The sequence below is a fragment of the Macrotis lagotis genome, chromosome 2 (assembly GCF_037893015.1).
Source record: "Macrotis lagotis isolate mMagLag1 chromosome 2, bilby.v1.9.chrom.fasta, whole genome shotgun sequence".
NCBI lineage: Eukaryota > Metazoa > Chordata > Mammalia > Peramelemorphia > Peramelidae > Macrotis > Macrotis lagotis.
Window position 1 is genome coordinate 165,604,518 of NC_133659.1, and position 17,889 is coordinate 165,622,406.

The following is a 17,889-nucleotide window of genomic DNA, read 5'->3' on the forward strand; positions in this document are numbered from 1 at the left end:
ACTTAGCTACTAAAACACAGGCAGGTGATAATCTCCATCACTGGAGGAAATTCCAGCCACTGAGCACTTGTCCTCCACCCATCTACCACCATCATGGTTCCTGCACAAATCTCCATATAGTAGCTCAACTATTTCTTTGAGATGCTTGCCACCTGCCCCCGGAAACATAAAATTGAACTTACCTGAATGGTTGTGTAATGTTTGGACTTTTCAGCCCAGTAACAGAGCTCAAATTGAAGTCGGTAATAAGTGGAGTTCCAGGAAGACGGATCTTTCCAGGTAACATTTAGCCGATGGGGGCTTTTGTCCATGGCGGTGACTGTGATACTGGTTGGAGGATCTGGTTGAACTAGGGATTGCAGGGTGATGAGGAGAAAGGAGAGGAAGAGAGAAATGAGAAGGGTGCCTGCTATAAGGGGCAAGCTTGGTGCTTAGTACAGACCTTCCCCATTCATTCATATCTTCTTTTATTCAATAAACATTTATATAGCAGCCTCTACTGATAGTTATCCAAATAAGGTAGTCTAGACTGCTGAATGTTGATACTTAGACCTCCTATTAACAAGCCTTATTCCTAATCCCCAACTCAGTAGTATGCATGGGAAGGCTTTTGGGCTACAGCCATCTGTTAAATTATAGTATGAACATTTGTCTCAGGAATCAGCAAAATGCTACAAATTGGGGCTTAATTTTTGGTTTTATGGATCATTTAGACTTAAGAAAGTGCTGGGGGGGGGAAGAAGATTGAATTTAAGATTGAACTTCTGTTGAAATGAACTTAAGAGTATGTTAAAAATGAACTTGAGTATTGTTTTTCCTAGCGAGCATGTAGTTAACCTTGCAAAATGGCTAGCCCATCACAAAGTTTTGACTAGCAGTCCCATCCTCACATACCCTCTGTCCCTGGGTTCCAAGACCTAGTCTACTAAGCAGAAGGAGGAGGCATTCTGAGAAAGGCAGAGGTATACTTACGGAATTCATCACCCCAATATTGGTAGACTTTGCTGGACTTCCTCACAATCCCATAGGTAATACAAAAGACAACCAGGTAGTGGGAGTCATCCTCTTCCCTAAGATTCATGTGGCAAGAGAACTTCTGGGATCCCTGCAAGTAGTGACATGGCCTCTGGAAAGTCTCCTTTTTCTGTCTGCCAAGACCAAGACCCCCCCCAAAAAAAAGTTTCATTTGTAACTTCTCCTTTTCCTTTAACTGTACACACTCAGAAGCAAATAGAAAAATGTACTACAGAACTGATTTGACAATCAATAACTGATATTTCTATTGTGCTCTAAAGTTTACATGAGAGACAGAATGGTATGGTTTATAAAGAACTGATCTGGAAGCTCCGGATAGGCAAGTCACCTAACTTCTCAATGGCCTAGTCAGCTCTCTCCAATTATAAGGTGCAAAGTAGGAGACACTGGAACAGGGAATTTTCTCATCTGAGAAATTCTTTCACCAATGAAATCATAAATGCAGCCTCTAATTCTTGGGATTTAAATGCATTTCACCTACCTTATCTCATTTTAATCTCACAATTGCCTTGTGAGTTGCTTATTGAAAACATTATTTCCATTTTACAGATGAGGAAGTAGAAACTCAGATTATTTCCTGGTAGTAGATTCAGAAGTTGTTTTTCAGTTGTTGCAGTTGTATCCGACTCTTTGTAATACCATTTTGAGGTGTGTGTGTGTGTGTGTGTGTGTGTGGTGTGTTTTTGGCAAAGATACTGGAATGGCTTTGCCATTTCCTTCTCCAACTCATTTTGGCAGAAAAAGAAACTGAGGCAAATAAGGTTAAGTGACTTTCCCAGGATCACACAACTAGTAAATCTCTGAGACCAGATTTTAGGTCTTTTTAACTCCAGACCTGCACTGTCTGGTAACTTACCATTTTAACTATTTAATCTCACTAGGATCTAAGCACTAATGTTTTGTTTTACTAATGTTTTTGATGTAAAAGACTACAAGTGCTCTAAGCATTCTTTAAAATCAGTGCCCTAGGATAAAGTCTCAGTTTCAGTTCAAAAGACCTGATCTCAACTTCCACTTCTGGGCTTTCAATATGTGAGATCTTACCTATATTCTCTGCTGGACTAGAGAACTTCTGGAGAACCTTCCATCTATGATATTATCACTGTATGAGCAGAAAATGTATTTCCATATCTCATTCATAGGTATCCCCCGGAGAGTAAGGTGGGACTCAAGGCAGGCCTAGGGCTCATTTCACTCTCCCTCTTGCTGCTATCAGCTCCCTCCTGTTATCATCCATTTACACTTTGGTGTGAATCAATCTGAAATCCCAAGACAGCCTTGTAAACACTACCTTACCAGGAAATGTTGCAGCTAGAAGCAGAGTATTCTAGTGGAAATAATATACTGTGCATGTTCCATCATATTGTTTCCTTCTATTTTCCACTGCAAGATTTCAGCCACATCACAAATTAAACGGGCTTTTCACATACTTTTTAACCTGGTAATGTGATTATTCTTGGCTTTTTTGTTGTTCAGGCAAAACTGACTCTCCATGGCCCCATTTTGGGGTTTTCTTGGGAAAGATGCTGGAATGATTTGCTATTTCCTTCTTCAGCTAATTTTTTTCTTCTTCTCCAACTAATTTTACAGATGATAAACGCCAAGTTTGAACTCAGGAAGATGAGTCTTCCTGATTCCAGGCTCTGCACTCTACCCACTAATCTACCTAGTTTCAAGTTGAACTGCAAGTTCTAAATAGCCCATTTACAAATAAAGACTTGAAATACAGTGCTAGTAAATCAGATAAGCCAGGAGATGTCTGTCCCTTTCTTGGAGACTGATTCTCAAAGTAATAATAACTTTGAATAGTTTTTAGTGGTTTTCCCAATAGGATAAGACCCATCCCTTCATTTACAGATTTTTGGTATGAAAATTTTAATATAAACCCTTCTATTTTGAGCCTATGGATTGTCAAAAGGGAAACTACTGGTGGTCTCCAAACTATGTTTTTGGAGTAACTACTTTGGAGAAGCACTCAGGGCAAGGTTTGGCACTGTTTGATATGTGTGTTTATCTTGTTTAGATTAGTTTGGAAAACATTGCAGAAACCTCAAGTGCAGAGCTGGCGGTTGTTAGACAAGATTATGAAACAGACCCAGGATATCTTTGGCACCTTCTACTTCCTCTTTTGGTGTCCCTCCTTTCTCACCCTTATTGCCTCCATTCCCATGTACCCGATACCTTCATGATGCCCTACCAGGCTACAGTGTCCTACAAAAGTAATCAAGTAGACCCTACTCTTCTCTCTCTCTCTCTCTCTCTCTCTCTCTCTCTCTCTCTCTCTCTCTCTCTCTCTCTCTCCCCTCTCCCTCTCTCTCTTTTCTCATATTTCTTCTCTTTTCTTTTTCCTCTCTCTCTCCTACTCCCCCTTGCTCTTATCCTCTCTTTCTCCCTCATTCTCACTCTCTCTCTCTCTCCTTCTTCCTCTTGCTTTTGTCCTCTCTCTTTCTTCCTTATTATCTCTCTCGTCCTCTCTTTCTCTCTCTCCCCCTCCTACTCTCTCTCTCTCTCTCTCTCTCTCTCTCTCTCTCTCTCTCTCTCTCTCTCTCTCTCTCTCTCTCTCCCCCTCCCTCCCTCCCTCTCTCCTTCTCCCCCTCCCCCCCTTACTCTTGGCTTCTTTCTTTCTCTCTCCTTTTCCCTCTCTCTTTTGTTTTCTCTCTCTCTCACATCTCATTCAGTCAAGTCAACAAATACTAAGCACACTATAGACTATGTATTAGGTATGATTTAATATATTATTCTTACTTGGCTAATTTGCATTTTAATAGGCTATCTCCCAGAGTTATTGTGAGGACCAAATGAGATAACATATACAAAGCATATTGCCAAAGCTTATATAAAAATGCTATATAAATAATAACAAATAAGACCAAGAAATGATCATTGATGGTGGAATTTCAGGCATAGAATCAGAATCTCAGTTTTTATAAGGTATCTCAGAGATCATCTCATCTGTACTTTTTACAACATCTACCACAAATGGTCATCTAACCTGCCTTGGATGCTTTTACTTATAGGGAACTCTCCTCCTGAGGCAGCCTATTCTATTTCTCATTTAGCTCTAACTGGCAGGAAGTTCATCCTTAGACTGAGCTAAATCACTCACTCCTACTTCTGCCTTCTGACATTTGTCATCATGTGCCAATGTGGGAAGATATTTTTAGGGGCCTTCCTGGAGCGCCTCAGATCAAGCCAAGCCTTGTACTTGCCTGGGGCTCAATGCAGCAAATAATTCCTTTTTTTTTTCAGTACCCAGTGCCTCATATGTCATAACTTCTAAAGACCCTCTTTCTCTTCCCAGGATGGTTTGATTTTAAAATGAAACCCTCTCCCAAGACACTTACATCTTTCTCACTAACAGGATGGCTTTAGTCTGCGGGGACGGTTTTCTCTGGGGGCTCCATTCGCATTGAACACTACTGGTGAAACTCTTCCTACGGCATGAGAGTGAGGGTTCCTCAGGAGGATCTGAAAAGGAAAGCATATCAGACATAAAAATAGGGAGTGTTGTCACAGTAGCAGACAATAAAAGCTTTCTTCTAGGGGATGAGAGAACCAGCCAGTTTAATGAGAACAAGACTGAAAAACACAGAACTTAGTGCTCCCCCTTTATACCCCACAGGGATTCCCATATTCCTTAGAGGGCAGACAAGTTGAGGACTACATTATAACTAACCAGGGCTTTGTAAAAATCCGAAGTGCCAAAGGTCTCATTTCCCTCCTGGAAAGTAGAATCAGAAGATTATAGATTTAGAGCTGGAAATAGAACTCGAAGTCCATTTAGTCCAACCCTCTCCTTTTACAGAGAAAGAAAATGAGTCACAGAGAGGTTGAAGGGGACTCATGCACGTAGTGAGGGACAGAAATGAGATTCAATCCTATGCCTACTCATTCCCCATTGAGTACACATTCTACTGTTTCTTGTTACTTCTCAGGAAAAGGGGAGTGATAATAATTATGGATAATAAGTTATATTTCATCAAACTCTAAGCCTAGAGGATATTCAAGCTTCCTGAACATCTCCGACCTCAAATGTCCAAGAAAGGAATATTGGACAGCTTAAGCCTTTTCATTCTGCCAAAGAGGGGGAGTGTCCCATAAATTAGTAGATAATAAATTTGTGGTTCACAACCAGCTCTAGACCCACACCAATTCCACTGTCCTTTGCATTGTCCTTTAACCATTCTATACTACCTCCCAATAATCAATCAGTCCTAGACCAATTTTTGTCTTCCCTTGCTACAGTCTAGGCTGCCACTGACCTTTAGACCATTTTCTAGCCATGCCAAGACTCTTCTTTTTCTAGCTTCTGCTTATGTATTGTCTTACCCTTTTTTTTTTAACTCTCTTTGAGAGCAGGGACAAACTCACTGGTAGGTATTTTTATGTTCAGCATTCAACCCAATGTCTAACATGTTGCTGTTGTTGTTCACTCACTTTAGTTTTGTCTGACTTTTCAATGACTCCATTTTTTTGTAGCTTTGTTTTTCTTGACAGAGATATTGGAGTGGTTTGCCCTTTCTTTCTCCAGCTCATTTAACAGATGAAAAAACTGAGGCAAACAGAGATAAGTGGTATAGTGTATAGAACACTGTTTTTGGAGTCAGGAGGACCTGAGTTCAAATTTGACCTCAGACACTTGACACTAGCTGTGAGATCTTGGCCAAGTCACTTAACCCTGATTGCCTTGCATCCAGGGCCATCTCCAGTCATCCTGATTCATATCTGGCCACTGAACCCAGATGGCTCTAGAGGAGAAAGTGAGGCTGCTGACTCAGCACAGAACCCTTCACTCAAATACCAATCATATGATGTCATGGCATCAACTCCCTGATGGCATGATCTTCTTCATGAATGGAGGACAAACATCATAATGTTCAAAGTACTGTGCTATCCACCATTCTGCTTTGTCATAGTTCATAACTATACTGAATACTTACTGTGCTAAAAGACACAGTTCTAGTTCTCTAGGAGGAGCACCTAACTCAGACCACACAGCTAAGAAAGCATATTTTCAGAAGACAGTCTCCCTTTCCTTTTACTGTTTAAAATATTTTCCAGATCCCTGAGATAAACCATGAGAGGAGGCAGAATATTTCAAACATCAGTGTAGCCCCAACTACCTAACTCACTGAGCAGAGCTCTGAACTCTCTAGTCCTGAGCTGGGAGATACCTAACCCAGTCTTGAGCCAGAATATTCTCTAGTATCCTGTCACTTGCTGGCAAATATAATAAGCTTTTCCTGTAACTTCTTGGATCATGTAAATAACCGGATATAAAAGGAATTTTTTTTCAGGCATGGCACATATCTGAGTTTATTCAACACACACATTTACTGTATACAGTGCTAGACACTGAGGAACATGACAGATTTAACTAATTAAAGGTCCTTGCCTTCATGGAGCATATGGTCAAGCAAGAGAAAACAATAACTGAAGCACAGAAAAGTCTGAAATACAATTTTACGCAAGTGCATTTAGATAGATACCAAGTAAAATGTTCTATATAAAGTCTAAGGAGAAAGGTGTCAACACAAAGGGAAAGTTCAAAGAAGACTTTCTGAAGACATTTCAGTTAGGCTTTAAAGATTAGGTAAAATTCAAGGGGTAAAGGGGGAGCAAAAAGGATATCAAGGCATAAGAAGCAGTAATCAAATGGGTGTAAACAAAGGAAATGAGGTTGATTTATGTTAAGATGTAGGAGGGAAAAGCTGTCTATTTTGATTAGGAATTAGAAATTGTAGAACAAATCAGAAAAGCTGGGGGTGGGGTGGGGGAGGGGAGAGTAGATGTTGGAAGGTCTTAAATGCCAAGGAAAAGAATCTGAATTTGACCCAGAGATTAGTAAGGTACTTCCAAAGATTTCTGAGCAAAGGAATATGATCTAACCAGATCTCTAAAGATCTAACCATAGTGTGAAGATTGGATTGGAATGGAGGCCATTATTCTATGAGGCAGTGGAGTTTGCATTGGAAGGACCTTCCAAAAGAATGCCAACAGAATAATGCTCTGGGTGGGGGTGTTACTTACCGACCACTAGCAGAGGCAGGGTTCTCACTGGGTGGCTGTCCAGGTAGCAGGTGTAGTTTCCCGAGTCCTTATATTGCACTGACTTCAGGAATAGCTTCCCCCCCACCATTTCCCTTTGGCCAAGCAGTGAGCCTATAGGCTTATCCTCCAATTTCCAGTGAATGGTGGCATTATTCTCCAATTCCCCATTCAGGCAGGTCAGAGTAATGGGGGCACCAAGCACCTGGCTCAGCATATCACCTGGCACATCTGTGGAAGAGAGAAGACATAGAACTATAGATTCTAGAACTTGGAGGGATCTTTGACATCTGGAGTTCAATCCCGTCATTTATTCAGCAAACATTTATTAAACCCTTCCTATGAGTGCTAAGTGCTAGGGATCCAAAAACAAAATGTACCATCCCTACCCTTAAGGAACTTACAATGTAAAGGAAGGGAAAGGGGCAACATGTACAAAGATAAGTAAATTCAAAATAACCACAAAATGAATATGAAGTAATTTTGGGGGAAGGCACACTAGTAATCAGAGATGAGGACTGGTAGATGTGCTTGAGTTGATTCTTGAAGGAAGCTAAATATTCTGAAAAGAAAGTGAGAAAACTGAGCCAGGAAACAGTTCCACAAAAGGAATATGATTAGTCAAAGATTGAACAGCTTAGTACCTAGCAGAGGAAGGGGTCAAACTGGGTTCTTTGAGTTCAAATCTAAAGATTGTTTGCATTGAACCACCTAATCTCCCAGGATAAAATTAGATGGTTTTGTTACTGCCCTTATTTGGGCATATTGGTTAGAGATATCACCAGTGAGTTCACAGAGAGATGATTGCTTTCCTTGGGACTGGGACTTTGCATTGCTACAGTTGTTACCTCCTTCACAGTATATTTGAATTGAAAACTAGATTTGGTGTTGGGAAGAACTGAGTGTGAATCATTAAGTCATTCAACAAACTGTTGTGTGCTAAGCATTATATTCTATATTGGATATGTGTATAGATATATATGTGTGTGTATAGCTATATATGAGTAGATATATGTATTTACATATAGATAGATGTAGATATATGAAGATTATGTATATATTACATATATATGTATATATAGATATATGAAGATATGTATATGGGTGTGGACATATATAGATATGAATTTATGAAGATAGACATCTATATGTATGTGGCTATATTTAGAGATATAGGTATATAAAGATATATGGATATGTATATGGGTAGCCATGTAGCTATAGATACATGAGATATGTGTATATGTGCTACATATATGTTTAGAAATATGTATTTGAAGAAATATGCATGCATGTATGAGTTTGGTTATAGGTGTAAATATGAATATATGAAGATATGTATGTGTGTGACTATATCTGTAGATATAGATATATGAAGATATGTGTATAAAAGTGTATGGATAGCTATATAAAGAGATATAAATATATGAAGATATGTATGTGTGTATATATGTAGATATAGGTATATTAATATGCATGTATGTATGTATATACATATACATATATATGTATGTATGTGTGTGTGTATATATATATATATATATATATATATATATCTTTCTATCTATCGCCAGTATGTGAATTAGATTTAAAGGAAAAAGATGAACTTCTTGGAGTTTGACTGGAAGTAGTAGAACTGGCAAAACCCCATAAATATGGGGTCAGGATAAACAAAGACACAGGGTGGAGGAAAGTGCATAGTCTCATTTCATTATAGGGTAGAGGATGGGAAGGGGAATATTATGAGCTCAGACTTATAAGGGTAGGCTGGGACCAGATTGTGGAGGTCCTTGTATACTAAAGGAAAGAGAGTAGATTTTATGCTGGAGCAAATGGGGAGACACAGAAAGTTTTTGAGCAGAAGGGATGACATGATCATAGCCTTCCTTCCTCCTTCCCTTCTTTCCTCCCTTACTTCATTTCTTCCTTCTTTTTCTTTAACTCTCTGTCTTTGTATGTCACCTTATTCTATCTTTGAGTCAGCAAATATTATTATTCTATAGCACTGAGGCTTCCTCTCACTGCCATTGACCAAAAGCTGCTGACTTTTCACATCCTTGAACCTCAACCTTTTCCTTGGCCTCCAGTCATGTAAAAGAATCTGTGTTTACTCTAGACACAGACCTGTCTCTTCCCAAAGTCCAGTACTTTAGCAGTAACTGTTCTCCAACTCTTTCCAGAGGTCCTTCCTTGCCTTTAGAACTGGGATGTCAAACAGCTTTGGCACCAAGAAGCCACAGGTTGTCTGAGAATAGGGAACATGCTCTCTGACTAGATCCAGGGTGGGGAAGCAGCAGTTCTAGAGGAAAGTTCTGCATTCATTGAGAGACAGAACTGGAAGTGTCAGAGGTGCAAAGGGAGGGAGACCTTGAGTCTTTCTTGAAGTTACTGGAAGTTAGTTGTACAGCTTTTTTGCATCTCTTTTCCCCTTCACTCCACTACCAAATTTACTCTTAACAGTAATAACTGACATTTCAAGAGTGCGCTAAGATTTTTTCTTTTAAAAATTTTTTTCTCCATTACAAATTTTTTTTACATCTCTTCTTTTAAAATTTTGAATTCCAAATTTTTCCCTCTTTCCTTCCCTACCTTCCCCCACCCCTCCTTGAAAAGGCAAGCAATTAGATATATTAAACATGTACAGACATGCAAAATATATTTCCATATTAGCCATGTTGCAAAAGAAAACACAGAGGGGCGGCTAGGTGGCGTAGTGGATAGAGCACTGGCCTTGGAGTCAGGAGTACCTGAGTTCAAATCCGACCTCAGATGCTTAATAATTACCTAGCCGTGTGGCCTTGGGCAAGCCACTTAACCCCATTGCCTTGCAAAAACTAAAAAAAAAGAAAAAAAAAAGAAAACAGAGTGAAAAAAATACACTACGATCTTTCAAAGGGCTATCCTCACAAATAAAGAAATAATCCTTACTACTACTATTCCTTTCTATTTTACAGAGAAGAACTCTGAGGCACAAAAAGGTGGAGTGACCTTCTATGGTCACGGTATTGATAAGTATTATTCTCAGATCTCTTGCCTCCAAATCTAGAGCTCTTTCCACTATGCTACTCTTTCTAATAGTTGAAAAAACCTTCCATTGAGAAGGATTCTGATCACCCATTTGCTGAATGGATCCATTCAAATCTTTTAAATGTTTCTGTGCCTTCATCTCCCTCTCTGTAGGGAGGTTTATTTCTCCATCACCTACTCCCTGTTTGACTTGAGTAAGTCACTCTCTTCTCATTTCCTTATGTATAAAATAAGGTAGGATTAGGTGTCTAGTCTGTGATACCACTATCCTTTCCTCTTAGGGTTTCTTGATGATAAACATGAGGATCATGCCTGGAAAAACCTTGGAAGATCTATCTTGCCCTACTGCAGTTTCCCTACAGACTCCTCTAGCCCTTATTATCTGTCCTGTTGCTGAACCCCTAAGGCTAAACCCAGAACTATTTATAACCCCAGTACTTAATTAAAGTGTTTTACAAGTAGTATACACTTATATAATTTTTCTTTTAAACATTGATCAAGTTCTGTAACCTTCCTTGGGAAGGGAATAAGCATTTATATGTGTGACATTTGATTTTTACAAATATAATCTCATTTGATCCTAAAAAATAATGAGTTAGGAGTTATTATTATGTTCCCTTTGCAGTTGAGGAAACTGGGACAGACAAAGGTTAAGACTTGCCTAGGATCTCACAGCTAGTAAACTTTTGAGAGGTCACATTTAAATTCAGGTCTTCCCTGACTCCAGGCCCACTGTCCCATCCATTAAACCACCAGCTGCCCTTATCTGTGAAAGTTCATGAGGTGAAAGACCAGGAAACATAGGTAATCAAAATTCTCTAGTACACATAATACTTGTGATTTTTTGCCAGATCAGATTTGACGCTTTGCATTAAGCATTCTCTCTAAATTACAACTCGATCAAGTTACTTGGGGGCCTCTTATTTCTTCTTCAGAACTGGTCTTGTAGATAATAAGAAGATTTTTCAATAATAGAATTTCTCAAGCCTAGTTGTCAGTGGATTGGAACTCAGACTATTGATATTTCCATCTGTCCATATTTTCTCCACCCTTTTGCCTTTTGTCCCGGCCCTCCCAAAGTCTGGCCACCACAGAAAGGGAAGGGAAATATGTGTCAGTATTTGCTTAAAAGGCCAGGAGAACACTCCAGCAAGTCTCCCTCATTTCTCTTTCCAGTGAACTCAGCACCACAGGCCTGGCTCTGCGATGCCCAGTGACTTCTGTTTTCTGTCCTCACCACCACCACCTCCAGCCTGTGCTAGGGGAGGGAGAGCCTGGAGATATGGAGGGACATTTGTCTTTCTAAACTTATCCTGGTACTTGGATGTGCGGAGGGGAGGAGACAGGACTAGGAGGAGGGTGAATAATTCTCTTCATTCTGACTATGAACAAATTAGTGACTGGAGCTGTTGAGTCAATAACTCCACCAATTTGGAGCTGAATGGAGTGACCCGCCTTCTTCTTCAGAGCAAAATGTTCTGACTGTCTTCCAGACAGCTTGTTTATGCTCCGAGCACCTCTTCCCATCTGTCAAACTCCAGGACAAGTACTGATGCAGCTTTTTATTTTCCTCTATCTGGGTCCAAATCCCGACATGGTCACCTATTCCCTGGGCAAGTCACTTTATGTCCCTTTGCCCCTGTTTTCTCTAAGATGAGGGGTGTGGATTTAGTAACTGAAGATTCATTCCTTCCAGTTCTTAATGGGAAAGTTCTACCAGGTGCCACCTTCTCTCATGCCTCTCTTAGACCTTAAACTACAGGAGGGTGAAGACTGTCTTAACTAAACATTTCCTCTCCCCCAGCTCCTAAAACAGTTTTTTATGCACTTGGCCCCCAATTAATATTGGTTCAATTTTGAATTTGTTGTATTTCAAAATCGGAAAGGACTATAAGAATCGTCTAATTGAATCCCTGTCATTACCTTCAACTACAGTGGCTTAGAGGAAAGGGAAGGGCAATGTCACATCCTCCTCCCTCCCCAACTCTGTCTCTCTCTCCCCCGTGCCTTCCAGCATACGTCCCAGCATTGAATTAGGAAATGAGGAGAGGGAACCTTTCCACCTTAGGATTCTGAGGAGAGCTTCCCAAGTCAAAGAGAATAACTTTAAGTGTGTATATATGTTTGTGTAGTGCATGTGTGACAGAGACGCATGTGTGTTGGGGGAGGAGGACTGAGATTGACAATCAAGAGATGGTAATTTCTCTGTATAGTGACAAAAGTCTTCCTTTTACCCAATTAAATCTTTTCTCCTTCCCTTATCAGCCTGCTTACCAACTGAGTAGAATCAGGTTCCTCAAATTGCAATGCTTATTCTTTATATGATGACAAGCTTTGTCCCTCCAAGAGAATGTAAACTCCTTCAGGGCAAAGACTGGTTTTCTTTTCATGTTCTGAGAACCTAGCATAATTATGTTCATGAAGCAAATACTCAATAAACTCTCACTGGAAGAGACTGGACTGATAGAAAAATATAGATTCTTCACTTTTTATTAGACATTGGCATCTCTCTCTGCCCAGGTCTGCATTGCCTCTCATAGACTATGGGCTCTCAGAGGGGGAGAAAGCATCCTTGTTTAAACTCAAACTGCACATCATCCATCACATCAAAGACAGGTGCTTAATCAATGCCTTCTGAAGCCATGGGGGTAATGGCAAGGCCATCTCGTGATTTCCTACTCTAAGAAACTTTGGCTGTGATCCAGCTCTGACATATAACAATTACTGGATTCCTCAAGCTCACTAGGGAAGGACACTTACACCACTTCTCTGGATTTTCCCTCACGTCAAAAAGAAACCAGTGCTTCACCCATGACTGAGCAACTTAGATCAGAGTCCCTGGAAATCAAGGCAACAATATCCACTGGATTTTGTATCTGCAGCTGCTAGAATACTGGCTCCCTATCAGGGCAGGATTTACCAGAGCCAAGATATAAATGTGCTGCATTCTTTAGATTTTATGATGATGGCCAAGAAATTGGAGTCAATCCTGACCTTTCCCACTCCTAGCTTCTGGTTACAGGTTTGAGGAATGGCTGGGAGTGTGAAGGGCATGGTGGGGTTGGGGGGAGACGGTGTGTGTGGAGGCAATCTTCCTCCAGTTGTTTTCCCCCCCTCTCTCTTCAAGTAAACTTGTAAATGTCAAAATCAGAGGAAAAACATGAACACACAAACACATATTTCCCAACTCTCTCAGAGATAGCTTGTGCTCTGTGCCAGCAAAAACAAACCTCTGACTCCCAGTCCCGTTTATGTAAGAAGCTAACTGGGCCAAAACAAGAGAATTAGCTCGTGGCTGCTAATCCCAAGCAGCCCCTTGGTTCAGAGCAGGAGCTTAAAGGTCATGGGCTGGACCACCCCTATGGCCTCAGAGCTTCCTGCAACCTCACCCTCCCATTCTCTCAGGTTGTACAAAAGAGGATTTGGGAGGTGGTCAAAGAGGAAGCAAGGAAGAGTCTTGTTTCAGGAAGAAAAACTTTGATCAGAAAGGAGAAGGTTGCCAAGAGGAGAAGCCTCCAGGCAGCTGAAGAGGTAGAAAAGGAAGCTTCAGATCTTGGACCTCAGACCTCACCACAACACTTTGTTTGCCCCTCTCTTATGCACTTATCTTGTGTCATTTTTTTTTAATGTACTAGGTGGTATAGTGGTTAGAACATAGGAGTCAGAAGGATCTGAGTTCAAATATTACCTCTGACTTTTACCAGTTGTCTGACCCTTGGAAAGTCACTTAATCTCTTCTCATCTCAGTTTCCTCATCTGAGAATAACAGTTATATTGCCGGGGTTGTCATATAGATAAAATGCCTATTACAGAGTGTTCTCAAAGGTTTAATGTTATTTTAAGCTTTGTTTTTGTTGAGTCATTTTTTTCAGTTATGTCTAACTCCACTTGACACTATTTGGGGTTTTCTTTGCAGAGATATCTGAATGGTCTGCCATTTTTCTCCTCCAGCTCATTTTACAGAGGAGGAAACTGAGACAAACAAGGTTAAGTGACTTGCCCAAGGTCACACAACTATGCAATGTCTGAGGCCAGATTTGAACTCATGAAAATGAGTCTCCAAGTATGGCTATCCACTGCACCACCACACCCAGTTGCCCATGTTTTAAGCTAAAGAATCTAAAATCTAAACTAAGAATTTGGGAATACTGTGTATATATGTAAAAAGTGTCACACACCTTAAAGCTAAAGAATCTAGGAGTCCCTTCAAGAAGGAACTGCTAGGGCAGGAATGATGTTGTATCTAAACTTTGTAACCCTTGGGATATATTATAGGTTCTTAATCAATGAATGTTAAATTTATAGAATTAAATTCAGAGGGCAGCTAGGTGGCGCAGAGTATAGAGCACTGATCTTGAAGTCGGGAGAACCTGAGTTCAAATCCAATCTCAGACACTTAATAATTACCTAGCTATGTGATCTTGGGCAAATCACTTAACCCCATTGCCTTGCAAAAAGAAAAAAATTAAATTCAGGTCTTTTTACCCAGTATCCTGAGCAGAATCAAAGAACCATAAAATGGAAAAGCTAGAAGGGAACTTTGATAGAAACTAGTCTAGCTCCTCAATTCACAAAGAAATTAAGAACAAACAGGGTCCCTAGGGATTTGCCCAAGGTCAAAAGAGTAGAAACCAGGACTAAGATGCCAAATACAATGCCTCTATGCCTAGCTATCTGTGAGTCTGAGAAAGAAAGAGTTTGAATTTCATCTCACAAGACCATGTTAACCAATGAAAACACTCAGGGTGATTCTCTCCATTCCTCTTGCCCTGAAGGAGCACAGTCATTAATTCCTGCTTCCCCTTTTCCTTCCTCCTCACCTGCCTACCCCCACCTCCAGTTCTTTCCGGTCCTCTTCCTCCTTAGGGTGGGATACAAAACTTGTCTTCACATTTCCTCTCCTCCTTCTTCTTATCACATCCCTCTAATTACTCCTCTAAAAGTTGCAGGAAGTTCCTGTGGAACCCTGAGGTGTGATAGGAGAGGTGAGACAGATAACAGTTCATACCTCACATACATTCAAGCCAAGTTGTCACCCTTGTGATGCCATTGATCATCTTGGAGAATGAAGGACGAACAACAACAAGGTCTTCCCAAGCCATCACAGCCCCACCACAGAGATCTCTGAGACTTATGGAGGAATGAGTCTCCTAACTTTTCTCTTTCTCTTTCCTGAGGCTCAAACTGACTTGTCAATAAGCTCTATTGGTTCCCTACTATCTGTATGAAAAACCACAAATTCCTCTCTTTGGCATTTAAAAGTCTTTATCACATAGCTCCGACTTCTATTTCCAACTCGTATATATATATATATATATATATATATATATATATATATATATATACACACGAGTTGGAATATATCTATATATCTATATATTGTATATATCTATATCCTCTTCATTAAATCCACTTCTTGCTATTCCTCATACACTACAATCCATGTCCTGCTTTCAAGTCTTGTATAATCTGTTCTCATGCCTAGAAAGCAATCCTTTCTCACTTCCACCCCCTTATAATCTTGTTGTTGTTGTTGTTGTTGTCGATCAATCATTCAGTTGTGTTCAACTCTTTGTGACCCAGTTTGAGGTTGACCATTTCCTTCTCCAGCTCATTTTACAGATGAGGAAACTGAGGCAAACAGGGTTAAGGGACTTGCCCAGAATCACATGGTGAGTATCAGAGGCTAGCTTTGAACTTGGGAGGATGAGCCTTCCTGAATCCAGGTTCAGTGTTCTAGCTAGTTAGCATAGAGAAGAGTGCTGGGACCTGGAGTCAGCAAGACTGATCCTCCTGAGTTCAAGTCTGACTAGCTGAATGACCCTGGGCAAGTCATTTCACTCTATTTGACTTAGTTTCCACATCTATGAAATGAGTTGGAAAAGGAAATAGCAAACCATTCCAGTATCTCTGCCTAAAAATCCCTAAATGGGGTCATAAGTCAAATATGACTGAAATGACTGAGCACCTTCCATCAGAATGAAGAACAATCTCTAGTTTTCTTCAAAGTTCACCTTCAGTGCCATCTCTTACAGGAAACTTCCCCTTCTCCCCCTATCTCCAGTGCTAACATCTCCCACACCCTTGAAATTTTCTTGTATTGACTTTGATTATCTCTTGCTCCTTGTTTTTTCATATTGAATGTTAAACTCCTTGGAAAAAGAGATGAAAAAAATTTCTAAAACAGTATCTGGCATGTAGGACAGGCTCTTAAGAAATGCTTGTTGATTGATTGATTGATAAATTTGATTTTTCCTTCCTGGAGGTATCATAAACATCAGTTTCTAGATTTCTGCTTTTCTTCACTTTTCCTCATTTCTACTTCCAGTTAGTGATGAAGTCAGATGTCCAGAATGGTGGAAATAACATTATTCTGATCAAGAAATAAATATTCAAAAATTTTAAAACAAAAAAAGAAATAAACATTCAAGTTCAAGCTCGGCTACCAAATAGACATGTGACCTTCTGGGATTCAATATCCCCTTTGTAAAATAAAGAAGTTGGATTAAATGATATCTTAAGTTCCTAATTCTTAGAGATAGCTGGTTGGCTCAGTGGATAGAGCACTAGGTCTGGAGTCAGGAAGCTGAATTCAAATCCAGCCTCAGATACTTACTAGCTTTGTGACCCTGGGCAAGTCACTTAATCCTATCAGTCTTAATCTACCAGAGGAGGAAATGGCAAACCACTCCAATATCTTTGCCAAGAAAACCCCATACACAGTATTAGTGTGCTATGGTCCATGGAGTCACAGAGTTGGGTACAACTGAATAACAACAATGTCCCTAACAGGTTTATTGAGTGTTCTTTTGCTCACAATAAGTGTTTAATAAGTATTTGTCAAAGGGATATGTGCCGTAGTAAGAAAACATTCTGTAATGAAAAAAGCTTTAGATTTGGAGTCCAAAACTGATATATTTATCCCAGTGCTGCTGCTATATATTAGCATTAGACCCTTAGTGGTTGTTCCTCTCTGTGCCTCAGTTCCTCCAACAGTTGATGATAGGGTTGGACTAGATTAATCTCTAAGGTTCCTTCCATCTTTAAATCCTATGAGCAGACAGCAAGAATTCTTCCATGGATAAGAACCAAAAACCTAGTTCTGAAACTGGCCCATAACACCTTCTAAGACCCAGCTTCCCATTTACCTAACTCTTTCCTAAACCCTACTCAGATAATCAGATCCTTGCTCCAAGGCACATTGCCTACTTCTCCACTAATCACTTGTCTGTATCTCTGGAACATCCTCCAGCTTGTACATATAAATATTTGTCTTGGCTCCATGTTGCTTGTTACCTCTGTCCAATAAATTACAAACTGCTTGAAGACAGAGATTCTTTAAGACAGCTTCTTTAAGTTCTATCAAAGTCAATCTAAAGATGGTGAGAGAATCAGATAACTCCAATTTGTTTCTGGTTCCTCAAATTTTAAAAATTCCCAATTTAACACCCACCCACCCCAACCCCCCCCTCAAATGTTAGAGATCAAATATCAGGCACATTGGTACCAGATACAGGAACAGAGTGAGTTTTGTAAATTAGGGGAAAGAAGGAGGAGAGAGACCCCAGTGGCCCAGGCAGCAGCCAAGGAAGGGGGGCCCTTGGAGAAGAGGCTTGAAATTTGACTCAACAAAAAAGACAAATACTTTGACTCATAGAAGCTCAGAGCTAAAAGAGACCTGTCCCCTCTTTAATTCATCTTCCACACCGTTGCCAAACTGATAATTCTAAAACACAGATCAAACTCATCACTCCCTTGCTTGAGAAACTCCTTTTCTCA

General features: G+C 40.1%; 1 protein-coding gene across 1 annotated transcript in view; it reads right to left on the bottom strand.

Annotated features, from left to right (window-relative positions):
• The window catches only part of IL6R (interleukin 6 receptor), a 105,754-nt gene that overhangs the window by 30,935 nt on the left and 56,930 nt on the right, over window positions 1-17,889 (bottom strand). Inside the window, exons 3-6 of the mRNA XM_074223390.1 lie at window positions 7,066-7,314; window positions 4,380-4,503; window positions 973-1,148; window positions 183-349 (exon numbers count right to left, since the gene is read on the bottom strand). Coding sequence (XP_074079491.1) covers window positions 183-349; window positions 973-1,148; window positions 4,380-4,503; window positions 7,066-7,314 — 716 coding nt within the window. The remainder of the gene's footprint in view (window positions 1-182; window positions 350-972; window positions 1,149-4,379; window positions 4,504-7,065; window positions 7,315-17,889) is intronic.